At 34.1% G+C, this 26973-nt stretch overlaps 2 protein-coding genes across 2 annotated transcripts; both read left to right on the top strand.

Moving 5' to 3' along the window:
• The first annotated feature begins 2523 nt into the window (after nt 1-2523).
• Nucleotides 2524-7148, top strand: LOC131634531 (protein GAMETE CELL DEFECTIVE 1, mitochondrial-like). The gene is made up of 3 exons (XM_058905202.1): nt 2524-3231; nt 3433-3622; nt 6670-7148. Exons 1-3 carry the CDS (start codon nt 2663-2665, stop codon nt 6886-6888), a joined length of 978 nt encoding a protein of 325 aa, XP_058761185.1. The 5' UTR covers nt 2524-2662; the 3' UTR covers nt 6889-7148.
• Nucleotides 7149-21205: 14057 nt separating this feature from the next.
• LOC131634526 (large ribosomal subunit protein eL27-like) lies at nt 21206-21802 on the top strand. Its single transcript, XM_058905195.1, has one exon. The coding sequence runs from the start codon at nt 21269-21271 to the stop codon at nt 21674-21676; it is 408 nt and encodes a 135-aa protein (XP_058761178.1). The 5' UTR covers nt 21206-21268; the 3' UTR covers nt 21677-21802.
• Nucleotides 21803-26973: the final 5171 nt, after the last annotated feature.

Here is a 26973-nt window from a genome sequence, read left to right as displayed (position 1 = left end):
GCTCTGATACCACTATTGTAACACCCTTCTAAACCCCTGCAGAATATTTAATAAGTTCAGAGTAAAACATGTTGTCGCTACCGCGAAAATTAACAGAGTCGCCACTAACATATTTATCCTGAAAAGGAAGGGAATGCCAGCAAACCACAAAACAAAACAACGGTCTCACGACCAGAGAAAAAGGGTAAGGGAGTCGGTTACGCGAGGGGAAGGTATTAGCACCCCACGCGCCCATCGTACTCGATGGTATCCACGCTTGTCTAAAACTATGGGTGTGTAAGCAAACTGCGCTAACCTGGACTAAAATGCATGCAAAATGTAGGGAAAAGAAAGAATTATACTCGCATGGGCCCTACCCCGCTGCCTACGTATCCTTTTTGAGGAATCAGAGGTATCGTAGCTCGGATAACTAATTTCTGTTTGTTTTATATTTTTTAGGTGAGCGAGTTACATTCACACTCTGCTGCTCGACCTTTGGAGGCTTATGCTTGGGAATGGAGCAGAAATAACAAGCTCTTAAGAAAAGAAAATCAAAGAGTTTGGTTTGTGTTTAAAAGAATGCATGAGGAAAACCTAAGCTAAGGGGGGGAAGCTTGCTACCTATGTTATCATACAAAGGGTACAAGTCTAAACTAACCTAGCAACCTATGGGGAAAAGCAAAATGCAAACAAGAATATCACACAAACGAGCTCCGCTCGTAAAAGCAAACAAAACCACCGGCGCAGGCCGAGTAGTAGAAAAGCGGTCCCTCCATAGCCAAGGGGAGCAGATCACCTGAGTCAACCAAGCATTAGACCTCGCGCAAAGCGATCGGGCCATAGACAAGAGGAGCGAATCCCTCTCAGCAACCAAGCCGTCACAGATCTAAAAGGAAAACGGTGCGTGCGTACACCGAGCATCAACATCGGTCAACGTGAGCTATAGAAAATGCAGGATTCCGATTGCATGGACCCTTTACCTGACATACTCGATAACAGGATCTTGTGCTAGTTCAGAAGCAAGCAACGCGCAGCGTACGCTTACTAAACGGACTCGATGAGACTGGGCGGGGGTTGATTGCTAACCCTTTTCGCATGCCTTCCATGAGTACTTAACGGAGTGCCTTTAAAGGTCTTATTAAACCGTGACTCCCTGTCGCAAAGCACAAATATAAACACACCGACAAAAACAGAGCCTCTTTCAAGGGCTTGGCCAGATGAATGTCTAGGTCCTACTTCTCATGTTATAGGATGATGCGAAAAAGCGGTAAAGTGCGAGAAAAGATAAAATGAAACGAGATCAATATCAAACGGATTATGATCCGTGAAGTGCTGCAAATAGTAATAAAGAAAACCAGAGATCCCGCGAGCGAGCGAATCGTCGACGGAAAGGAGAAATCTCGCCGGAGATTCATGAACAGGAGGCAACGCACGATCGGTCTTCGCGGACAGCGGACAGAAGGATTTCGCGCGGTGGTCGGAGTGGAAGGGAGGTCCGGCAACGTGTGGTGGTGCTGATCGGAAGAGAAAACACAACAGTTCAGAGGGAGAAGAGAATTTAAACTTCAATCCATTCTTGTTGTTGTGTTCTTGAGAAATTGATGAAAATTGTTTGAGCTTTTTTTAGTAATTTGTGTGTTTTGATTTTGAGAGAATTGGGAGAGAATGAGAGAAAGTGTTTTTGAGAATTTTGGGTGAATTTGAGATTATGAGAGAAAAGGAGGGAAAAAAGAATATATAGTGTAAGTGGTGAAATGTAAAAAATGCCCCGACGTATCTCTTTTTTTGCTCGTTTTCGGGGAAATGCGACTCGGTGCGAAATTTGGAAATGAAACCAACATCACTGTGAAGATGACCAAATTTGTGACTCATAGCCGCGAGAATCGTCTCGATCCGACAAACGGTGAAGAAATTACGCGCGTTTGAATGACGAGAAACGTCTGTTCATCTGGTGCGACTGTGCAAATTTTTGTAAGTACCGCTCAAAGAACTCGATAAAACTCCATCTTCAGCTCGAAATCGGAACGTGCATGTGTGACGAAGAATCGAAGATAACAAAATTTCCGAGAGAATGCCTCCGGAATGTACTTCATATGATAAAAATCGAAGAAGTTATGAATTTTCAAACTTGTCGCGACAAACCCGAAAACACACTTTTCACTGCGAAATCACGACGTTCTTCAAAATACTGGGCATTTTCGGTGCATAACATCAAATGCTTCCGTATATGTATTTCACGAAGTCTTCCATAGTGCATCTACGGAACAAAACAACTTTAAACCAAAAAATAGTACTAGTACTTCCGAAAGCACATCTAAAAAAATAAAGAATATTTTAAGCAACACGTGGTGCATGAGAAATACATGAGATGAAATGAGAAATACATATAAGAGTTTTCCTAATATAATTATTTGAAATCTAAATGACAGATTTACAAGATTTTTTACATAAAAATTCACTTTTAATATTCTAGTCTAGAAAACTAGAAAGAAAATAAAAAGTTAGAGAACACTAAAATAAATTACAATTACTACAATTATAGTGTGCAACACCCTCCCATAGCGTGCACCATAGACACTACACAGAACCCACTAACACCATTCTCAGTCGTTCCTTTCTTCCCTCTCTCGAATTCACTCACAGTCGCCGTCACTCCATCGCCACCATTTCCACCGCCGTTACAATGCAAACCATCAACCGTTTCATCTCCGTCACAAGAAGACTCACCACCGAACTCCGCCACGAAAACCGCCTCCAACCTTCCAGAGCACTCTCAACCACTACTCCCGGAGGAGGATCCCTCGACGACGCGAATTGGGAAACACCATCCACATGGTCAACAGGCCTAACAAAGGACCACTTCAACGGCGAAGCGAATCCTCAAACAAGTCTCTCCGATCTCCAAGAGATGGAAGATAAGCTTCAGGAATTGGAAGAGGAGAATCGGAAGAGCAAATCGTATGTTGATAGCTGGAAGAAACGAATGGCCGATACGTGTGTGTTGTTGAAACAGGTTCGTGAGCCTGGTGCGAGAGGATCGTATTTGAAGGATAGTGAGAAAGCGGAGATGTATCGATTGCACAAAAAGGATCCTGAGGTTTATACTGTTGAGAAGCTTGCTAAGGATTATAGGATTATGAGACAGAGAGTTCATGCCATTCTTTGGCTTAAGCAGCTTGAAGAGGAAGAAGAGAAGAAGCTTGGTCACCGGCTTGATGATTCCGTTGAGCTCTTGCTCGATACTTTTCCAGAGTCAGTACTTTTTTAATGTTTAGTGTTTAGGGTTTATGCGTAGAAAGATTGTTCATATGTGTAGTTTAATTTAGGGTTATGTAGAAAGATTGTTCATAAGTTTAGTTTAATTTAGGGTTTAGGGTTTATGGTTTATTTACTATTGAAATATTTAGTAGAATTTAGGGTTTTTGATTGTTTTTTCCGCTTGTGTTGTTGCAGATTTTTCATTTCCCATGATAGGGAGTTCCATGTGGCGTCTCTTCCTTATAAACCTGACTTTAAGGTGATGCCTGAAGGGTGGGATGGCATTACTAAAGATTTGGATGAAGTTCATTATGAAATTTCCAAAAAGGAGGATGATATGCTTTATCGAGATTTTGTTGAAAAGATGAACTTCAACAAGAAGAAAGTGAGTTCTCTTTGGCTGATGTGCTTTGTTTTGTCAATGAAATGCATACCTTGTTGTATACTATAGAAATAGATAGATATATAGATGTCTTGTGTACCTTATTTTGGCCTTACTATGTTGTTGTAGAGTAGTAGAAGTATTTGATATCTTCATTCATTGTAGAGATTTAATATGTATGGGGATAGTTTGGCATGACATATCAATTTTTTCGTTATCCGTAGAGTATAGAAGGTATTCAAATTTCATGTAGAACAAAGTGCATATATAAGTCTCTGCTGAGAAATAGAAAATGTTTTGTAAGAAACCAGGAAAGAGAAAGCTGCTTCTTGATAATTCAGGTTTTGGGTGTATATTCAATACAAAGGACCTTATTAAGCCTTTAGCTTTTATAGTTGCAACTGTAAACTTTCAGATTATCTTATCTTTGTTAGATGGTTCAGCAGGGCTTGAATCGGTTAGTAACAGAAATAAGAGGCGGCGTCTGTTAGGATTACATGATAAGAGGGAAGAAATAGTGTGAACTATGGAGTCTAGTTATTGAGGTGGAATTTGGAAAGGAAATTTAGGTTTTCTGAATACCTGAAATGTAGAGCAGAGATACATTTTAATTGTTACATTCTGGGCTCTTTGAACTTGTATCAAATTGGTGCTGATCAGAGGGCATTCTTTTGTAAAATAGATTGTTGTTTTGCATGTATTTTAATGAACTAGCGCCCAACAACTGATACTAGGGCTCCCAATGTAGTCGTGCTACAAAAATAAATGCAATGTAAGTCAACAAGTGAATGGAATAGTACAAAACACAAATCATAATAGAAACAACTTATGTGCCTGAGCTGAATAACAATTTCCTGAGTACTGGGTGATTAGAAGGAACCGAGTTTGCTTCTGTTTCTATGTGAAAGTTATAAGGTGTTAATTCTGAGACTGAGCGGGGTTTAATCATGGATACATATATGTATTCAAATAGAATGTTATTGTACAGACTATATTCCAGCGTATTGCATCCACTTGTTTTATTTATGATAGAACATTATGTCGCCGTTTGACCAAACCATGAACACCACCCACTAGTTATGTTTAGTGCAGTTTTCTGTTAGAACCCAACCATGAACACCCCTAGCTATGATAACTCAACTATAGAAGATATGTTGCAACTTCAGCACGGATGACAGTAACAGCAAATATGTGACTATAGCTTAAATATTCTTCAGAAGAAGGAAATTGTGAATACCACAGTTTTAATATCCCTCAAAGCTATGAAAAAACCGACGGGTAGGAAACAATGCAGGGACTAATTCCCGTAAAAGGCACTTGAAACTGTTAGATATGAACCCTTAATTAGGATTGTAAGGGTCTTGTTAGTTATTAGGGAGGCAGTTTTTATTAAAGATAACTGTTCATATGTGACTGCAGTAACTGTAATTGTAACTGCAGTAACTGTCATGATTGCAGTTTTAGAATAGAAGTTAATTAATTAGGATAATGAGAATGTTGCCGATAAATAGAGGAGGCGATTGAGAGAGAGCATATATGGGAATTTGATTGGAAAGGGGTCATTTTGGCATTGGGGATTTTGACATTGGGGAGGTACAGACCCTTGAAGTTCTGCGATTATCATTCTGTAACCAAAGGGATTTTTCCTATTTACTAGTCTATATCAGTTGGTTTCTATCAGAAACCTTCATAAATTCTTCAGTTAGTAGATGGTGGTATTTAATGCGTGGCCCTGTTAAACCCATCAGCAATAGTAGGCTTTTGATTATTTTCATTGAGGATTCATTAGTGAAACATGGATTTTATGGGTAGAGAAAAGTCACACGATTTTTCTGTTTTCAAAATATTAAAATTTCATGTTGAGAAGGAACCTGATTTGTTTATTAGATGCTCACAAACTAATCTAGTCAGAGAGGTTATGTTGCACTACCCTAACTTTTGTGATATGCATAATATTGATATATAATTGGAATTGAAAGTTACTTAGTATGTTAACACAAGAATAGAACTATTATGTGAATATGGTTTACTGCATGCTGTCAAAAAAGAAAAAGTTCTAACTTAGTAAGTTTGAAGAAAATGACTTCTAATATGCACATATACTACTATCCAAGCCCGTTTAGGAATCCTTGCGACTTTAAACAAGACACTAGAACTCTTAAATTCATAAGCTGGGCCTGCAATATTACCCAGAACCAGAACTGATTTAAACAATTTGAAATATTTGGAAAGTCAAAGATAACCTGCTTCTAAACTCTTTGTATTGCTCCTGCACAGACTGATGTTATTCACAGCTGATGCTGACAACTGCTTAGTTAGCATATATAGTCAATGTAATTTGAAGCTTTGTGTTACTCATTTGATCAATATATCTTATGAAGATCTGGATGTCTAAATATTATAGGGCAAAGCTTGGGCATGAAATTTGTATGGCTGTACATATATTAAGAGACATAGTTTAGGTCTATAACTACTTGGATACACAATTTTCCCAATTGTCATTTCTTCCGAGTAAATTATATAGTATATTGAAAGGGAAAACTATGGAGCGGAAGAGTGACAATTGATGACATGGATGGTTGATTTATTGAATAATGGCATGCTCTGGCGATGCTGTATTGTACGACCATTAAGATTAATGATGGACCATTAATAATGAATGTAGAAAATTTGTCTGAACTCTAATGTGATTTGGCAATTGGTAGAAGTTTTGGTGAGAAATGCAAATCAAATGGTATGTTAAAATGGTTTTCCTGAAAATTGGTGTATATCATTTTGGTTGATCCACATTACAACTAACCTCCTTAGTAAGACAAAACCTGGCTGCTAGTATATGATTTCCTTTTCAACGTAAAAAGAATAGTTCAAAATATAGTTTGGCCTTTATTACAATTACCAAATTTTCAAGTTTGCTGATCAATGCACATTTTAATAAGTACGTGTACAGCTCCCCTAACACCCATACTCTGTATATTCTATGATCCATGTGCTGCTTGTCAGTTTTTTAGTTGTTGAACCTACTGAATAATGTGGTTGTGATCATTGTACAGATGGCTGGAGAGGTGAAATGTCACAAGTATAGTCGACGACGCCCTGAAGATGGATGGACTTTTACTGTAGAGAAAATGGGAGCCCGGGGGAAGCGAGGAGGTGGCGGGGGTTGGAAATTTGCTAGCATGCCCGATGGATCAACCCGACCACTGAATGAGATTGAGAAAATGTATGTGAAGCGAGAAACTCCACGCCCGCGACGCAGGATCCTTCCTTGATTACATTTTTATTTGTTTTGACTAGCTGTTAAAATTAGAATTTTTAGTCCAATGGTTTGAGATATGCAAATGTATTTTTGTATTGTTATTTTTCCTTTTTTTTTTGTGTGGGGATGAGTTATCTTAGGATGATCCTTTAGTTAATCCTCGTTATATTGCTCAATTTATACACAATGATGTCAATAATTAAGACCCTCTTTGTTGTCAAGAAAAAAATAACTTCCACTAATTTTAAAGCAGGAAACTTCGTGCTTAAATGTTATGCTTGCCTTCAATTTATTGAAAAAATATGGTATATAGACCATAGTCATGAAGAGATGATATTCTGAAAAAGTGTGATGGTGCATTTCTGGATGAGATTAACTTTTATATATTCGTTATTTTTTATAATCTCCATAATATTTTCATTAGAGTTATTTTGAACATAGAAAATACTGAAAAGGGGGCGCTTTTGTTTAACCGCCAAAGCTGTTTGTATGAAGTAAAGAGACAGTCTTGTGTTAATTGGATGTTCTTCAATTTCAAGTATAATGGGGGAGAAGTCTTCTCTCATCTTCAATATTTGCAGACAACCCTTTAACTATTGGAGGGATGAGTTGGAGAAACATTTAGATTATAGAGTAAAGACAAACTTCTTGTTTGAACGATGTTGGGATTAAATATCAACTTCCATAAGAGTCTTTTAGTATGGATTAAATATCCCTCATAATTTGATTGAAGAAACGATTAATTAATAAATAGTAAGCTACGATCTATGATGGATTTCTTTCAAATGTCTTAAATCGTAAATGTAACTCAATAGCACTTGGTTAAGATGATAGATGTCTCTTTCCATTTAACTAGAGGTCTTGAATTCGAATCTAATTCTTGACATGCAACAATGTTAAATCTCTCGAGTAACAGTTTTGCCGTCTAATATGGTTCTCTTGAGATGCTAGGGGTCTCTTTCCATTTAACTTGAGGTTTTGTGTTCAAACTTAGTCCTTGACACGCAACAGTGTTAAATTTCTTGAGTGAGAATTTTGTCGCCTATCTTTGACTTGATGGTTAGTTTCTATAGTTGTGTGTAGAGGACACTTTGTTAATATATAAAAAAAATAGTATATCTTAAATGTATGTTATGATTTATGCCATTCAAGTATTTTAGTTTATCGAACGAGGCAAATCGAGATGAATTTCTACATGGTGATTGATGAAGTGAGATTTAAATTGTCTAAGTTTGATTATTAGAAACAAGAGAACTAGCATGTAGACGTAATTTGCATGAGAAACCGATATTTGTCAAATATATAAGGAGAATCGCGATTTATAAAATTTGTACTCGCTAAAAGAAATATATAATTCATTAGAGGTCTTGAGTTCGATTCTAATTCTTGACACACAGCAGTGTTAAATCTTTTGAGTAACAATTTTCCCATCTATTATGATTCTCTTAACGATGATATGAGTCTCTTTTCATTTAACTAAGGGTGTGTTTGGTTCGAGGTAAAACGAGGGGAGGGGAGGGGAGGGGAGGGGAGGGAATATTTAAAATGAAATGTGTTTGGTTCAATTTTTAGGAGGGGAGGGGAGGGGAGCAAAATCCCTCCAAATGACACTTTTTGCGTTCCCCCAAATCGGGGGGATTCGGAGGGGAGGGGAGGGGATCTGAGTTTTAATATTAATTAAATTAATATATTTATTAAAATATCCTCAATTTTATTTTATTATTTTAAAAATATTATTTTCTTTCATGTTCCTACTTTTCTTTTTGTAATTTTTTCTCTATTGCTTTCAAGCCTTCCATCAACTTATTATAATTATTCTTCACCTTCAAATTATTTTTTATTTTTTTTATTTAATAAAAATTATAACTACTATAGTTTTTTGTTTTTTATTATAATTTATTTTATGTATTCAGGAGTTGTTATCAACGCATAGTTTATTTTGTGTCGAGAGTTATAATACGAATCAAGTGCACTCAATTTTTTTAATATTATGCTATAACTTATGACTTTTTAATCACTCAGTTATACAAATATTATTTCCAAGAAAATATTTATGAAATTTTTACAATTGAATATCATATCACTTATATAAAATTACAAGGATAAAATTGTAAATTATTATTAATATCCCTCCCCTCCCCTCGTGAACCAAACATATTTTTAAACGAAATCCCTTCTCTCCCCTCCCCTGGTTTGAACCAAACATATATATAATTACAAAAAATCCCTCCCCTCCCCTCCCCTCCCCTTCCCTTCCCTTCATTAAAATCCCTCCCCTCCCCTCCCCCTCATTTGAACCAAACAGACCCTAAGGCTATGTTTGGGAGTTTAGAGGGGAAGGGAGGGGAGGGCTTTGGAAAATAAGAAGAATTGGGTGAAAATGATAAAAGGATTTTGGGTTGGAGGGTTTTGGAGGGTTTGAGTTTATTCATAACACCAAAAACCCCATAAAATGGGGGAACTCAAATTGTATTGAAGGAGGATTTTGGAAGATTTTGAAGGGTTTATATAAATTTTCCAAATATCTTTTAGGTTGTTATAGTATTGTGAAAATTAAAAATTTAGTAATGATAATGACTCTTTTATCATTCTAAACAAAATCATTTTTTCAAAAAACGTCAAATATTTTCCTATATTTTTTTAAAATTTCATTTTTGGAAGCCTTCCCTTCCCCTCCCCTCCAAACTCCCAAACATAGCCTAAGGCTATGTTTGGGAGTTTGGAGGGGAAGGGAGGGGAGGGCTTTGAAAAATAAGAAGAATTGGGTGAAAAGGATAAAAAGATTTTGGGTAGGAGGGTTTTGGAGGGTTTGAGTTTATTCATAACACCAAAAACCCCATAAAATGGGGGAACTCAAAAATTGTATTGAAGGAGGGTTTTGGAGGGTTTTGAAGGGGTTACATAAAATTTCTAAATATCTTTTAGGTTGTTATAGTATTCTAAAAATTAAAAATTTAGTAATAATAATGACTCTTTTATCATTCTAAACAAAATCATTTTTTCAAAAAATGTCAAATATTTTCTTATATTTTTTTAAAATTTCATTTTTGGAAGCCTTCCCTTCCCCTCCCCTCCAAACTCCCAAACATAGCCTAAAGGTTTTAAGTTCAAACTCCTTCCTTGACACGCAACACTGTTAAATCTATTGAGTGAAAATTTTGATGCCTATTATGGTTGCAAGAGGCGTCTGTGAATACAAGATTACACTCAAAGATGTTTTTGATTCATGGCAAACTCAAATAAGCATTTCAAACAACAAGACGGAAGCAGAAAACTTAAAGAAAAACAAGCATTGATCACTCATAGGTCAACCCATTATGTTTATATGTTTAAAGGTTGACTCAACACAAGCAAACCAAGAAGAATGCAGAAAAGCAGCAGTTAGGTCGACCTACCATCAACCCAGGTCAACCTAAAATGGAGAAAAATTCATATACTCCTGCTAGGTCGACCCACACATCATTTAGGTCGACCTAAATTGATGAATTTTACATACCAGCCTGTTAGGTCGACCTACACATCAACTAGGTCGACCTAATCTGTGAAAATGTCCCCAGAATGCATCAGAAGAGGATTTTGGTCAACCTACTCCTTCAACAGGTCGACCTAACTGGGAGCAAAATTCTGCAAGCTCTGTTAGGTCGACCTAAGCACTACAAGTGGTCGACCTAACTGATCAAGAAAGTTCAAAAATCAGTTTTTCTTGGTTCTAACTGTTATGCAATCATATATATTGTGCAAGGGTAATTATTCAACACAACACCAACGACTGAAAGATACACAAACGCTTCTCATCTTCGTTCTTCGTCATCTCCAACACAATTACACATAATCATTCTTGCGTTGCGGGTTAGTGATGAGTTCGATAACGTCCATGGAACGGAATTGAAGATTCCTAGTGGGTGAAGGTTTGTGGGGTTTGTTGGTGAATAAAATCTGCGGGTTTTGTCCTCCACGACGGGTGGTTCTTGGGGGTTTTTATCAAGAGGCGTTCATTGAGGATTCGGCTGAGTGTAACGATTGAGGAACGGGGAGTTCAAGGAATCAAGACACTGCAGAAGGGAATCAAAGTGAAGCTCTTGGATAACCTTGATCTGGCTCAAGATTAAGGGGGAAGAAGATTCAAAGGATCGACATAATTGGTTTATCGTTTATCGCTTTGTTATCTTCTTTGTATATACTACTTTCAACATTAATGAAAGATTACCCAATTTCAATTTGGAATTGGGGGCAGACGTAGTCGTAGCGAGGACGATCGACGAACTGCCTAAACAAATATCGTGTTCTTGTCGCTTTTACTTTCTCATTTACATTCTGTTCATATTTGGTTATAATAGCAAATTGATCAACGATTCGAGTGTTAAGATTGTGAATTAAGTTCGTTCATAAACATCACAATCCATCACACATTGAATTACCTTCAATTTGATTATTATCACCAAGTGTTTGTATATTTGTTTCTATCACTCTTACTACATTGCAAACATTGTCCATCATACAAAAAGTTAATCTGATTTTCATAAGAGAAACGTCTTGATTCTGCGACATATACTCTTATCATTTACTTCAAGTCTTTGACTGGTTTTTTAAACACATATATAATCGTTTCGATAGTGGTTCGGAATAGACGCGAGTCGATTCAGAATTCACTTCCGCTGAAAAGTCGTTTAAATACGTAAAACTGTGAACGATCTATTCACCCCCCCTCTATATCCTAAGGCCAGCGTCTAACAAGTGGTATCAGAGCTCTGGTTTATTTCGTGCTACGTGAAACACTTATTGGAAAGATGGCTTCCGGACCTAAAGGGGCTCATAATAGAGCTCCAGTTTTCAACGGTGAAAACTACGGCTATTGGAAGGATTGTATGTGTGTCCATATCAATGCAATTGATAGGAACATCTGGACAGCTATTGTCAATGGTCCATTTCAGATCACCATGACAAATGCAGCTGGTGCAGTTGTTCCAAAACCAGAAGATACTTGGAATGCTGAAGATGAAAAGAGATATGCATACGATTGGAAAGCGAGAAACATTCTAATCTCAGCTCTAGGAGTTGATGAATACTATCGCGTTTCCCATTGTAGATCAGCTAAAGCTATGTGGGACACATTGCAAGTTGCCCACGAGGGAACGGATGATGTCAAACTAGCTAGGATCAATACGTTAACTCAAGAGTTCGAACTCTTCCACATGGAAGATGGTGAATCCATCGAAAACATGCAGAAGAGATTCGTTCATCTGAAAAATCGATTAAATTCTCTTGATAGACCTGTTTCCAATGCAGTTGCTACTAACAAAATCTTAAGATGTTTGAACAGGGAATGGCAACCTAAAGTTACAGCAATTAAGGAAGCAAATGATCTCAACACTTTAGACATTACCACTCTTTTTGGTAAACTAGAGGAACATGAACAACATCTTAAATGCCTTGACATGCATGAGAAGAGGACAAAGAAAGAAAAGAACATGGAGAAAGAGGTAGAGAAGAAGTCAATAGCTCTAAAAGCTTCGAGCTCCAAGACCTCAAAACGAGAGCCAAAGGATAGTGACACAAGTGATGACGAAGACTCCGATGATGAGGAAATGGGACTGTTTGTGCGAAGATACAACAAATATCTAAAGAAAAATGGAGCAAAACATTCCGACAAAGGCTTGATCAACTATAGAAAGCAATCAAACATGCTCAAACAAGATGACGACAACAAAGGAAAGATCAAAGGTCTTTGCTTCAACTGTGGGAAAGCCGGTCACTACAAACCGGATTGTCCATATCTTAAGAAAGAAAAGGAGAAGAACCAAAGCAAAGGTCATAACAAATCTAAAAGAGCTTACATAGCATGGGAAAGTGATTCATCTAGTGAAAGCTCATCAAGCGATGAAGAAGAATCAGCAAACCTATGTTTCATGGCTCATCAAAACAAGAAAAAGAAAGCTGTAAGTCATCTTAAACCTGAACTCGTAGATAAGGTATCTCATTCTCAACTAAAACTTGCTTTTGAAGAATTACATAGAGATGCAATTAAAGCTTTCAAACTTTTGGCCTCAAATAAGAAAATATTTTCATATCTTGAATCAAAAGTTGAGAAAACCGAAAAGGATATGGAAGCTTTAAAACAATCTATGCTAGACATTCAAAAGGACAAAGTTGAAATAGATCCTACATCATGGTTTGGTTGTGAGACATGTCACATTTGGCAAAAAGAAGTGAGAGATCTAAAAGCCAAGTTAGACAAGGCTTTACAACCAAAAGTGACTTTTGCGGTTGATCCAAACAAGTTCAAAAGATCGTATACTCCTTTATATAGTAAATACACTTTTGTACCAAAAGTATCAACTAGCAAAACCCCATATTCTCATCATATTACCTGTCATTATTGTTGCAAAAAGGGACATACCATTGAAAAATGCAAATTTAGGAGAATTTTAGTTCCTAAAGGAGTATTTCAATGGTTGCCTAAGTGCAACAAATTGTGTACTCACCATCCAGGACCCAATGAAGATTGGGGACCTTCCACTCTAATTTAATCTCGCAGGAAAAGTGTCTTGACATCGCCGAACGGTGGTGGTTCCTTGACAGGTGGTGCTCAAGACACATAAAGGAAGACATACCAATCTTGGCATGTCATCTATGAAGACAGATTGAAGAACCATACTTGGCAAAGGAAATGTAGGTGTCCTGGCCATCGCAAATGTATGAGATACATTACAAATACAGATATTCCGAAAAACACATAGGACGCAGTACTTGATGTGCAAATTGGCAAGTTGCATTGCAAAGAGATTTTAAACCTATTCTTAGCAGAATATTGTTTGGGACTATGTCCCGCATCCGGGAGAACATCAAGTAATCGATACTAGATAAGTTTTTCGCAAAAATCAACCTGTGAAACATTCCATCAAATCAATTCATCATCAAATCTAGGAGTATGGCACACTGACAAGAAGACTCCACACAATGATGACAAAACACCTACATATTGAGAAAGCGGTAACATGTTTATTGTTCACTTCCAAAAATTTTATTGATGCTATAATATGCTATCAATTAACATGCTTATAGTGACTTCATGTGCTCTTATCTACTCTTTTCAAATACTTATGTATATGTGTTCATCATTTTCATTCATAACATACAATGGTTGTGCATTCAAGCAAATGACAAAACAAAAATACATCATATAGAAACATCTCTAAGGCATTTTCATCATTGAAAGAAACTTAGGTCGACCTACTCTGTATTTTGAGTCGACCTACATAAGAAGCTTCTTTAGAAAAACTAAAAAGGTCCAGTTGCGTCGACCTACTCACAATTTAGGTCGACCTAATTTGGTCATTTGTTTTGTTACTTCTGTTAGGTCGACCCAGCTTCACTTTAGGTCGACCTACTGCGTTAATTTTTCCATATTTGGGTCTGTTAGGTCGACCCGACCCAATATCATTCATTCAAAACATTCCATTCTTGCATTCCCTCTCATTCTCATCTCTTTTGGTACGGCTAACCCTAATTCCTCAAACTCAAAATTGTCAAAATATCATCCCTCTCTCACTCAAAGCATCTCCAACCATGCCTCCAAAATCAAGAAAAGGAAAGGAAATTGCTTCCAGTTCATCATCTCAACCGGTAAGTGCTCTTGTTCATCCTGATTGTAGAGAAAACTTTGAGAAGTGGCAGATGAAAAGGAAAATTGTTAAGCAATATACTTATGATCCAAATCTTGTCGAAAACATGCATATCCCTGATGTCGCTGCGTTAATTGAACATCAAAATATTCATCCCTTAGTGCAATGTGATACCCCGTACTGTGAAAATACCGTTAGGGCTTTCTATGCAGGATTTACAAAAGGGGACGGTTGTAATTTCCGTTTCAAAATGGGATCTAGGTCGCATGTTGTTGACAAACGGGTCTGGATTAGTATCTTTGGTCTGACAATCGTTGGTGATGAACTCCGTATGGTAGACGGGGATGTACCGGGAAACTATGACCATGAGGCCTACATGAAGTCAATCCTCAAAGATCCTTCCGTATTTGACAGATCAAATGAAACAATAACAGCTGGTCATTTGAAGCGAGATCCTAGGCTCTTGAATTGGGTAATCTCAAGAATCATTCGACCAAGGGCAGGAGGATATTCGAGAATTGAAAGAAATGAAGTGGTGCTCATGTATCTGCTGCAAAATAGAACGCGTTTACACTGGCCTCACTTCCTAGCTGCTAAGTTTCATGAGGTCAAACAGAAAACTACAGCCCTGTGTTATGGTTCAATCATTCAAACAATTGTCAATCACTTTGGTATGCGACTTGATCACTTACACTACACTCGCATACATCAATCCCAAGAATTCTCACAAACCACCTTGACTCTTATGGGATATCATTGGAATCCTGTTAGGAAAACCTATTATCTCATTCAAAAAGGAACAGGGAAGGTTATCTACAACTATGATGATCCTACGGAGTTTGGAAACAATGTAGGAAATGAGGAAGAGGGAAATGATCAAGAAATAGCAAATGATGAGGATCAAACCATGGAAGACATAGCTCATGACACGGATCCAAATTGGCAATATGTTCCGTCTCAACAGGAAGAAATTCCTTGGGGATACACTGCTCCACCTCCTCCTGATCAATCCAACATAATATCTATGCTTGAAGCTATGCAACTTCAACAACAGCAGAACTTTGAAACTCAACAGCTTCAATTTCAAACAATGCAGCAGCTTCAACAAGATAGATATGAGGAACAACAACGTCAATACCAATCTTTGTACGGCTTGGTTCAGGAACAAAGGAACGATTTTGAAACGTTTGCATCCAACTCCATATTGAGGCAGAATCAGTTTGAGGAAACGGCATTGCATCGCCATGCTAACATAAGCCAAAGCTTCAACACTCTTAACATGTCTGTGCTGGATTTGTTGGAACAGGTTGAAGAAGATCGACCTCATACATTTCAAAGAGGAAGAGGAAGAAGGGGCAGGCGTTAGGACATATTGTTTATCATATCATCATTTCATTGCATTACATGCCATTAAGTTTTTGTTTTTTGTTGTTAAAAACATTATATGATGTAGTACTCTCTGTTTTCTTTTATTAATCTCTTGAACTACTATGTATGTTGTTGGCTTTCTTTAAAACATGATTAGTTCTTATGATTTCACTATTTACATGTTATCTATCTCTATGACTACCGGTATTCTTTATTTCTCTTGTTACTCTCCTACTCTGTTCTCTTTGTTTCTCTTTTTGATGTTGTCAAAGGGGGAGATAGATACAATAGATGCTGAGTGTACGGGGGAGCTTTGTTGAGAGATTGCCCTGTTGAGAGATAGATGCTGGATGTACGGGGGAGCTCTGTTGAGTCTTTATCATTTACTACCAAAGCTTAGACGAATGGTTTGCCATCATCAAAAAGGGGGAGTATGTGAATACAAGATTACACTCAAAGATGTTTTTGATTCATGGCAAACTCAAATAAGCATTTCAAACAACAAGACGGAAGCAGAAAACTTAAAGAAAAACAAGCATTGATCACTCATAGGTCAACCCATTATGTTTATATGTTTAAAGGTTGACTCAACACAAGCAAACCAAGAAGAATGCAGAAAAGCAGCAGTTAGGTCGACCTACCATCAACCCAGGTCGACCTAAAATGGAGAAAAATTCATATACTCCTGCTAGGTCGACCCACACATCATTTAGGTCGACCTAAATTGATGAATTTTACATACCAGCCTGTTAGGTCGACCTACACATCAACTAGGTCGACCTAATCTGTGAAAATGTCCCCAGAATGCATCAGAAGAGGATTTTGGTCAACCTACTCCTTCAACAGGTCGACCTAACTGGGAGCAAAATTCTGCAAGCTCTGTTAGGTCGACCTAAGCACTACAAGTGGTCGACCTAACTGATCAAGAAAGTTCAAAAATCAGTTTTTCTTGGTTCTAACTGTTATGCAATCATATATATTGTGCAAGGGTAATTATTCAACACAACACCAACGACTGAAAGATACACAAACGCTTCTCATCTTCGTTCTTCGTCATCTCCAACACAATTACACATAATCATTCTTGCGTTGCGGGTTAGTGATGAGTTCGATAACGTCCATGGAACGGAATTGAAGATTCCTAGTGGGTGAAGGTTTGTGGGGTTTGTTGGTGAATAAAATCTGCGGGTTTTGTCCTCCACGACGGGTGGTTCTTGGGGGTTTTTATCAAGAGGCGTTCATTGAGGATTCGGCTGAGTGTAACGATTGAGGAACGGGGAGTTCAAGGAATCAAGACACTGCAGAAGGGAATCAAAGTGAAGCTCTTGGATAACCTTGATCTGGCTCAAGATTAAGGGGGAAGAAGATTCAAAGGATCGACATAATTGGTTTATCGTTTATCGCTTTGTTATCTTCTTTGTATATACTACTTTCAACATTAATGAAAGATTACCCAATTTCAATTTGGAATTGGGGGCAGACGTAGTCGTAGCGAGGACGATCGACGAACTGCCTAAACAAATATCGTGTTCTTGTCGCTTTTACTTTCTCATTTACATTCTGTTCATATTTGGTTATAATAGCAAATTGATCAACGATTCGAGTGTTAAGATTGTGAATTAAGTTCGTTCATAAACATCACAATCCATCACACATTGAATTACCTTCAATTTGATTATTATCACCAAGTGTTTGTATATTTGTTTCTATCACTCTTACTGCATTGCAAACATTGTCCATCATACAAAAAGTTAATCTGATTTTCATAAGAGAAACGTCTTGATTCTGCGACATATACTCTTATCATTTACTTCAAGTCTTTGACTGGTTTTTTAATCACATATATAATCGTTTCGATAGTGGTTCGGAATAGACGCGAGTCGATTCAGAATTCACTTCCGCTGAAAAGTCGTTTAAATACGTAAAACTGTGAACGATCTATTCACCCCCCCTCTAGATCCTAAGGCTAGCGTCTAACAGCGTCCACCAACCATCAGGCTAACTAATTCTTTTGTTTGCATTATGCATCAAGTGTATATATATATATATATATATATATATATATATATATATATATATATATATATATATATATATATATATATATATATATATATATATATATATATATATATATTTATATATATATATATATATATTACATTATTTCAATTAAAATTTTTATCAAATAAATTTTGAAAGTGTAATTTATAATTATAATGAGAATGTAATTTTAAAGTGTATATTTTCATCAAATAAATTATAATTCTTGAAATATATAGTAATATAATTTTAATACATAATTTCTAAAACATATTTACTAATATATTTCTAAAACGTTAATCTAATATTTACTAATATATTTCTAAAATGTTAATCTAATATTTACTAATATATTTCTAAACGTTAACTAAATATTTAATAATATATTTACTAAATATTTATTACATAATTTCTATAAAAATATTTATTTAATAAATATTTATTATATAAATATGTATTTCACATTTAATAAATATTTATTATATAAATGTATAAATAAATATCAAATTTTTAATATTTATAAATATTTTTTCAATAACATCATATTATATAAATATTTCTCAATTACACTTTCATTCTAATTATACTTATTTTTTTTGATGAAAGTATCTTTTTTTAAATTACACTTTCATTTTAATCATATATTTCAATATTTATAGAAGAAACTATTATTTAAACACATGGAATTAAAAATATATAATAAATGATTTATTAAATATGAAATAAATATTTAAATAATAAATTAATAATATTAAAAATATTAAAACTTTATATTTTACTTTAATTATAATAATTTATTTTTAAATGTTATAATTATTTAAATAATAAATTAATAATATTAAACATATTAAAACGTTGATGAAATTATTTAATTTAAAATTTCACTTTCATTATAATTATATATTTCAAGAATTATAACTTATTTGATGAAAATATGCACTTTAAAATTACACTTTCATTATAATTATAAATTACAATTTCAAATGAAATAATTTATCTATCTATCTATATATATATATATATATATATATATATATATATATATATATATATATATATATATATATATATATTATTTTTTTTTGATGCAAACAAAAGAAGCAGTTAGCCCGGTGGTTGATGGGCGTCCCTTGCAATAATTTGGTCATGAATTCAAAAACCCATGGGAGACAAATTTTTATGCTTTCATATTTAACCTTTTAACTACCAAACAATAAAATAATAGAAAGTGCCACTTCTTTACGGGGCAGGGGAATCTTCATAGGGCAAAGTTAAAATTTTTTTTACATGGACGTTTTTCAAACCTTGCCCATATCGTAGGGGGCAAAATAGCTATTATTCATATGTAAGTTATGATCAATACATTCAAGTATTTTAGTTTATCGATGGAGGCAAATCGAGATGAATTTCTACATGGTGATTAATGATGTGAGATTTAAATTGTCTAAGTTGGATTATTAAAAATAAGAGAATTAGTATATAGAAGATAATACATTAAAAGGTATCGATTAAATCTAAAATGCATCAAAAGATCCATCACCACATAAATCTACTATTAGTTTTGCCTTCGACTTTTTCTAATTTGATTCTCTTTCAAGCTCGTTCAATTTGGTGAACTCTTCCATCCTCTCCAAAAAATAATCTGACCAAGTTTCTGTCTCTTTTGTTAAACGTGTCGTCCACTCCAATGATATACTTGCTATTGGACACCCTGGTTTCAAATAAACCTCAACAAAATATAGCGATTTTGAAAGCCACCCTATGCACATGATGCGTCTGAAATGGTCTTTAGGATTACCACTCCGAAGTGGAAAAAATGTCTCAGAGAATCCATATCTTGTCAGATCGATACACACCATGTCATATGTACTTGCTATAAGATGATCCATATCAAGGAAGCGCATCCATTTTGAAAACAGTGGAGGACCATTAGCACAAGGAGTAAATGCATATTGAATTGAATCAAAATATTTTTTTGTCTAGTATAACTTTGTGTAGAATTTCGTATGTGTCGTTAACTCTTTCAAAAGGGCTATGCGGATAAGACAATGATTCTCCTTTCCTTAACTAAGCAAGTTGGATACAGCCCGAAAATCGCAATTACCGTCGTCCTTAACATTCACAACCCGCTCAGTGTGTTTGTGCATAAAAAACGACATTTCTTCAATGAATTGGGTCTTCGACATCAGTGGTGAAGGAGGTGGTTTGCTAAAGCAAGCATCCTTATACTTTTTTTGAGATTTTGCAGTTGGAGAATCCGAAAAATTGAATCAATATGTTCAAAGTATGATGAAAACCGCTTTGTTGAATTGTCATTTTGAGTCGGTTTTATCTTTTCAGGGGCACTTTTGATTTTATACGATTCTGAAGGAGGTTTCAAATATGTGATTTTTGAATAGACAATCTTCCCCAACTATTCTTTAATGTGCAATTTCATAGTATCATATGTCTTAGAAAATCTATCTTGAATTATTTCCTACTTAATCTGAATAGTTATAAATAAAATAAAAAATATTCCTAAATTTTTTATCAAACAATGTAATCTTAACCCTTCCAACAAACTCTTTGTGGAATATAAATCAACTTCTTATTAATTGAATTCATTTTCATTGATATATTCCAACAAACTACAGAATAAATTGATAGATAAAAAGGGTTATGAGATTCTTATTTATTTAAAATCCAGAAACTTTTTATATTCATGAATTTTAGAAGTTTCATAATCATTTTATTTATATTGAATATTAAGATTATTTCTGTTAATATATAACGTTGATTAACTAATTACCTGACAAATTGCTGAAACATGTGACACAAACCCTTAATATTTTTCTAAAAAATTATATTTTTAAACTTTAAAAATTTTAAAACTTATATTTGACTTTAAAAACAGAGGACCGAAAATATATATAATGTTGAATAATTAGTTAGCTAGATGTCATACAAACACTCCATATTTTTCAAAAAAACTAGCTTTTTTAAAATTATAAACTTCAAAATTTTAAAACTTATAACTAACATTTACATTTGACTTTAAAATAGAGGAATTTAAATTGTGAACTACGTAAAAGTAGAAGTTGTACCAAAAAAAAAAAAGAAAGTAAAAGTAGAAGACTAAACATATGTGTGAACATAAAATAATAAAATAATAAATTGAATTTTATTTATTTAGTTAATTCAAGGGTGCAAATATAAAATTTACTTACCCACTCAGGAACAGGCCCAGTTCGGCCCAATCCAAACCCAAAACATAACATTGTAGGGTTTCCAAATCCTTTATACATCAGAACAAACTAGGGTTTTCATTTCTAACCCTGAAACGGCGATTCAGTGAGCGAGAGAGAGTAACAAAGATCGAAAATGGTGAAGTTCCTCAAGCCAAACAAAGCCGTCATCGTCCTCCAAGGACGCTACGCAGGGAAGAAGGCAGTCATCGTGAAGAACTTTGACGATGGAACCCGCGAACGTGCTTACGGTCATGCTTTGGTTGCAGGGATCAAGAAGTACCCAAGCAAGGTTATTAAGAAGGATTCCGCCAAGAAAACCGCTAAGAAATCGCGCGTGAAGGCTTTTGTGAAGCTTGTTAACTATCAGCATCTGATGCCTACTCGTTACACCTTGGATGTGGATTTGAAGGAGGTGGTTACCAATGATGCGCTTGTGAGTAAGGATAAGAAGGTTACTGCTTTGAAGGAGGCGAAGAAGAGGTTTGAGGAGAGGTTTAAGACTGGGAAGAACAGGTGGTTCTTTACCAAGCTCAGGTTTTGAGTTAGCTTTGTTGGAGTTTGTTTTTTATTTTTCTGTTTTAGTGTTGTTTTATTTTTGAATCTGTGAACTCATTTTGGATCTGTTGTTGGTAATTGATAATTTTATTAAGTACTTCATTGAGGATTATATATTTGCTTTTTTATGGCTATGTTATGATCTTTATATTTCCTATTTGGCAATGTTTATTTGGATCCTGAATTAGGGTTTATTAAATTGGTTTGTGCGAATTGATTTTGTTATTTTTATTTGGATCCTGAGATAGTGTCTATTATTTGTGTGTTGTTTATTTTTATTTGCTTATTGTGACTATTATTTGTGTGTTGTTTATTCATGTCATTGGGGTAATATTCTGGTCTGATATGAACTATAATACTGATTTGCTCTCTTTAAAGAGTTCAAGGTTATAAGAGACTTAAACCTATACTCCCTATTAGTATTTTGTAATGTGATAAACTGATTTTTAGTAATGGAGCATCTGTTTATAGGTATTTTGCTATATGTTTATGTGGTCAATTTTACATTTGGGACCCTGTTTTTATGCCTTATGTTAATCCTAACCTTTTTGAAACAGTTTACATTGTGCAGTGCATAAGTGTTAAGGTGATAGGAGACCTAAATCTCTACTCTAATAATCTACCAATGTTTTGATATATCAGATTAACTGTTAACTGGTTTTTAGTGTTTGAGCATTTGTTTATAGGAGTTTTTCTAAATTATTATGTATTATTGATCTATTTCACATTGAGACACTGTTTGTTGACCTTTTGTTAAATATCACATGACGCCGTTTAATTTGTTCCAAGTTCAAGGTGATAGGAGACTTAAATATCTACTTTTATATTCTAACAATCTTTTGATGCGAGAGTAACTGTTATCTGGATTTTAGTGATGGATCATCTATTTATACGATTTGTGCTAATTTTATGATGTTTATTTGATCATTTTACTTGGTGGGACACTAATTGTTTTTTACCTATTTATTGGGTCTCTGTTGCACTCTGTTCTTTGGAAGAAAGTTTGCTCCATTGTTATGTTTTTAATGAATTTGTGGAATCACTTGAAAATAGTCATTAATGTGTCATCCTGATCCATCATGGTAATGCTGAAAATGTTATTATTTTAGACTGCAATTTTCAAGTTTGTTGTATACATTATCTTATGACTGAATAACTGGTATAAGAATTAAGTATGATTCTTGGAACTTTATAAACTTGTTTTAAACTTAATTTCAACTTGATTTGCTAAATCTTTTTGATTCGTACCAGTAGTTGTGTTTTATCTTTATTTATGGGATTGCATTAAAAATGTCATCAAATCATCCTATCCCACAGTTAGCACTGATATTTTAGGTAATTTCATTTTTTTTAAAAATACAAAATTTCAATTATTGTCGTAGTTGGAGAAAATAGTAATAAAGGTGAGGTGTTGGATTTTTAGCTTGAATAATGAATTTGTTAAATAGAGAAATCTAGTTAATGTATTTTCATCGATTTCACAACTTTGGTCTTGTTTAGTTTAATGTCAATGGTATATATATTATTCTTTTCGGTTTTTTTTTTTAAAAATTTTGTTATTACGCTGGTTAAAATCTCGTTCTATTAGTTTTTTTTCTTGGAAGTGTTTTTAGATTGATTGGCTTATACCTCATTTACTGAATGAGACAGTTCTGTTTTCTCGGCTAAAAAAAGTCTTTTTTGGATATAGTATACGTCAAACAATAGGAATTTAAATTTTCTATTTCGTGAACAGAATACTTCAAATGAATGTGCATTTTAAATAGAGAATATCGCATCAATTGAAGAATTTTGAGGTTTTTAGTGTGTTTGGAAGAATTTTAATTAAGGTTTGTAATTATTTTAGATAATTTAAAATGATTTGAACAAAATGTATAGAAATTATAATTTTTTATAGAATGTTAAAATTTTATACAATTAAATTTAATGATTTTGAAATTATACATACAATAAAATAAAATGTAATTATTCTTATACTTAATAAAATTCAAATGTAAAATATTTTAAACAAAAAAAACTACTTTTAATCTATTATTATTATAATTTTGAAAGTTGGTCATCATATTTTTTTAAATTTTAAAATGGATTTCTAAAGTTGAAAATATATTACTAAATGATCCTTAACAATTATTTTAAAATTGGTCTATTTTAAAAAAGTATTATGGTGAATAGACATCGGCAAATTTTAATCTTATTATTATACAAAATTAATTTATTGTAAAAATTGTAAGTTATATTCATAAGCTTTCAAATTTTAATCTTATTATTATACAAAATTAATTTATTGTAAAAATTGTAAGTTATAATCATAAGCTTTCAAATGTCCATCGCTTCTCATGTGAGTCGGTTAATAATTCACTAAGAGTGTGTTTGAATGAAACATTTTAATGAGAGAAAGTAATTTTTTAAGGGAATTTAAAATGATTTGACCAAAATTCATTATTTGGATACAAAAATGAAGAATTGTTAAAATGATAGAAATTTATGGAGTATTATTATTTTTTCAAATTTTACAAATTGGTTCTCATATTTTTCAAGATTATAAAATTTACCCCAAAATTTTTCAAAAAATTGCAAATTGGTCCTTAATAATTTTTAAAATTTACAAATTAGTCCTTTAAATTTTTAAAAATTATAAACTAGTCCCTACTTTTTTTTTTTTTTTTTTGGAAATGAAAATACTTTATTTCAAACCAAAAACAGTGTAATACAAGGCGATCAAAAGATCCCGCCAATCATGATCTCCTTATGGCATCATTAACTTAGCAACATAATGCCTCAGTTTATGATTCTGCCAGCTCCTATAAACAATGTGATCAATAATTTTTGGTCCTATGCTACCATTATCACTCGCCTTAGATCGTCCAAAACAACACCTATTTCGGAACAACCAGGTTTCATACATTGTTTCAGTGAACGCACACTTTAGAATTGATGCTTTACTACCTTTCCCTTTGCTCTTCATCATAACCCACTGGATTTCCTCATCCCACCTAAGTGGGGTATGAACCAGCTGCATCCAAGAGAGAATAAACATCCAGATCTCACGAGTGATTCTGCATTCAAACATTAGGTGATTCAGAGTTTCTATTTCACTACAGAACGTGCATTGGTTACTATCGAGGAGGCCAAAACGATGTAGACGTTCTTTGCATGGGAGTCTATTGTTACACGCAATCCACAAGATAAACTGAGCTTTAGGTCTAGCAAGGTTTTTGTAGACTAAGCTTTGCCATTGAACCACGGGAAGGTCTTGCAACAGGTCATGGTAGGCAGTTTTGGTGCTGAATTTAGGCTGCAGCAACATAACGTTCCAGCAGGGAAGGTCTATTGCAGATTGCCTTTGGTTCAGGATTGACTTTAGAATCCAAGAGCATGAAGCTTTGACAGGTACAGTCATGAAAAATTTAAATTTGATCAAAAATGACACAAAAAATCTAACAATGAATTATTTTAACACTCTATCCAAACAAAATAATTTAAAAATGAATGAATTTGAATTGAGTCATTTGAATTGCTTTGAATTTTAAATTGTTTTAAAATTTTTAATTACCTCATCCAAACACACTCTAAAATATTTTGAATAATTTTTACACTCTATTGAGATAAAACAATATTTAAAAATAAATTAATTTCAATTTATTTTTTTAAATTAATTAAAATTTTACATTATCTAAAAATTTCTAATTATGTTGTATCAATAAAACTTAGTTTTGTACTTGAGAAAAACAAAAGAAAAAAGAGTTTTAACTCATTTTTTTTCCAACTCATTTTTTTTCCACTGGAAACAATCTGTATCTTGATGGTAGAGTTGTCAAAATAAACTAGTTCTTATAGGCCAATTTGTCCTGTCAGTAAAATCATAGGGCTCGAGCCTTCAAATTACACTCTATATTTTTAAGGGTTTTTTAATTCAGTTTTAAAAAATCTGCTATCCATTAGTGCTAATTTTTATGGGTTGTGGGTAACCCATTAGACCCGCATTGCTATAAATTTTAGTTATATTAATTCTTTTAATATGTTAATCCAAAGTAACAAATTAATTTTTCTCAATTCATTAAATTTTGTCTCTATTCTATTCATTCTCTCTTTTAAATATTATACATTAATATAATCAACATTTTTTTTATTCTATTAGTTTTTTTATGTTAAATATTTTGAATATTATTTTATATATTTTAGATATTTATTGTATATAAAAACACATTATAATATTTATAAAAAATAATATAGTGCTTTAAAAATATATTATATTTAGAATAATATAATTTTTTATTTTATTTATAATCAATACTATGAATTTTTAATTTTTATTTTTTTATTAAAAAAAACTCATTTAAAGCCGGGTTGTTTGAAGTCCATTTAGGATTGGACTCGAGTAATAATTTTGAAATCTATATTATAATAGTTTTTTAACTCAGTCCTAATAAATTCAGGCCCATGAAAGCCAGTCCTAAATAGGTTGGGTAGTCTATTTTGATAGTTCTGCTTGACTAAATGTATTTTTAAATTTGCGTTTAAATTTGAAGGATAATCCACCGTAAAATTGAGCAAACACTTTTTGGATGTGCGTTTGAAGGATATTCCACCGTAAAACCGACTTTCAAAAGTCACTTTTTATTCCACCGTATTCCACCGTCATATAAAGATGGCAACTTCTTAGTCACTTTTTATTCCACCGTAATATAAAGATGGTAACTTCTTGTTAATTTAAGCTCTTTTAATTTGCATTTATAGATTCCTCCTAGAAAGCTTTTGAATCTCATTTTTGTGACATTTTAAGTAGGGGTGGCAAAACGGCCCGTGGCCCGCCGGGCCGGTCCGCCACCCGCCAAAAAATGGCGGGTTGGGATTTTAGGCCCGCTGCTCGCCAAAGCTCGCCCCGCAAAAACCCGCCGCCCGCCATACCCGCCCCGTCAAAGCCCGCCGTCCGCCAAAATCCGTCTCTCCTTCAAAACTCACTCTTTTTTTAGTTAATTCTAGTAACTTTAATTCTTGATGGTTTATTTTATACATTTATTTATAAATATATGTAATATTTTTTTAAGTAAATTTGTTAAAAAGTTGCTTTTATAAAAAATTGTTTTAAAAAATAAGTGAAAAGTTTAATTAAAAGGTAAAAAAAGTCTATTAATCTATTAAAAAAAATATAAATAAAAATAGGCGGGTAAGCCCGCCGCCCGCCAGCTTGGCGGGGCGGGCATGAATTTTATGCCCATTTTACTTGGCGGGCATAAGGCGGGGCAGGCGGCGGGCGGGCGGGCGGCCCGTTTTGCCACCCCT

This window comes from Vicia villosa, unplaced genomic scaffold (assembly GCF_029867415.1).
Source record: "Vicia villosa cultivar HV-30 ecotype Madison, WI unplaced genomic scaffold, Vvil1.0 ctg.001311F_1_1, whole genome shotgun sequence".
Classification (NCBI taxonomy): domain Eukaryota; kingdom Viridiplantae; phylum Streptophyta; class Magnoliopsida; order Fabales; family Fabaceae; genus Vicia; species Vicia villosa.
This window is presented reverse-complemented; position numbering and strand designations above follow the sequence as displayed.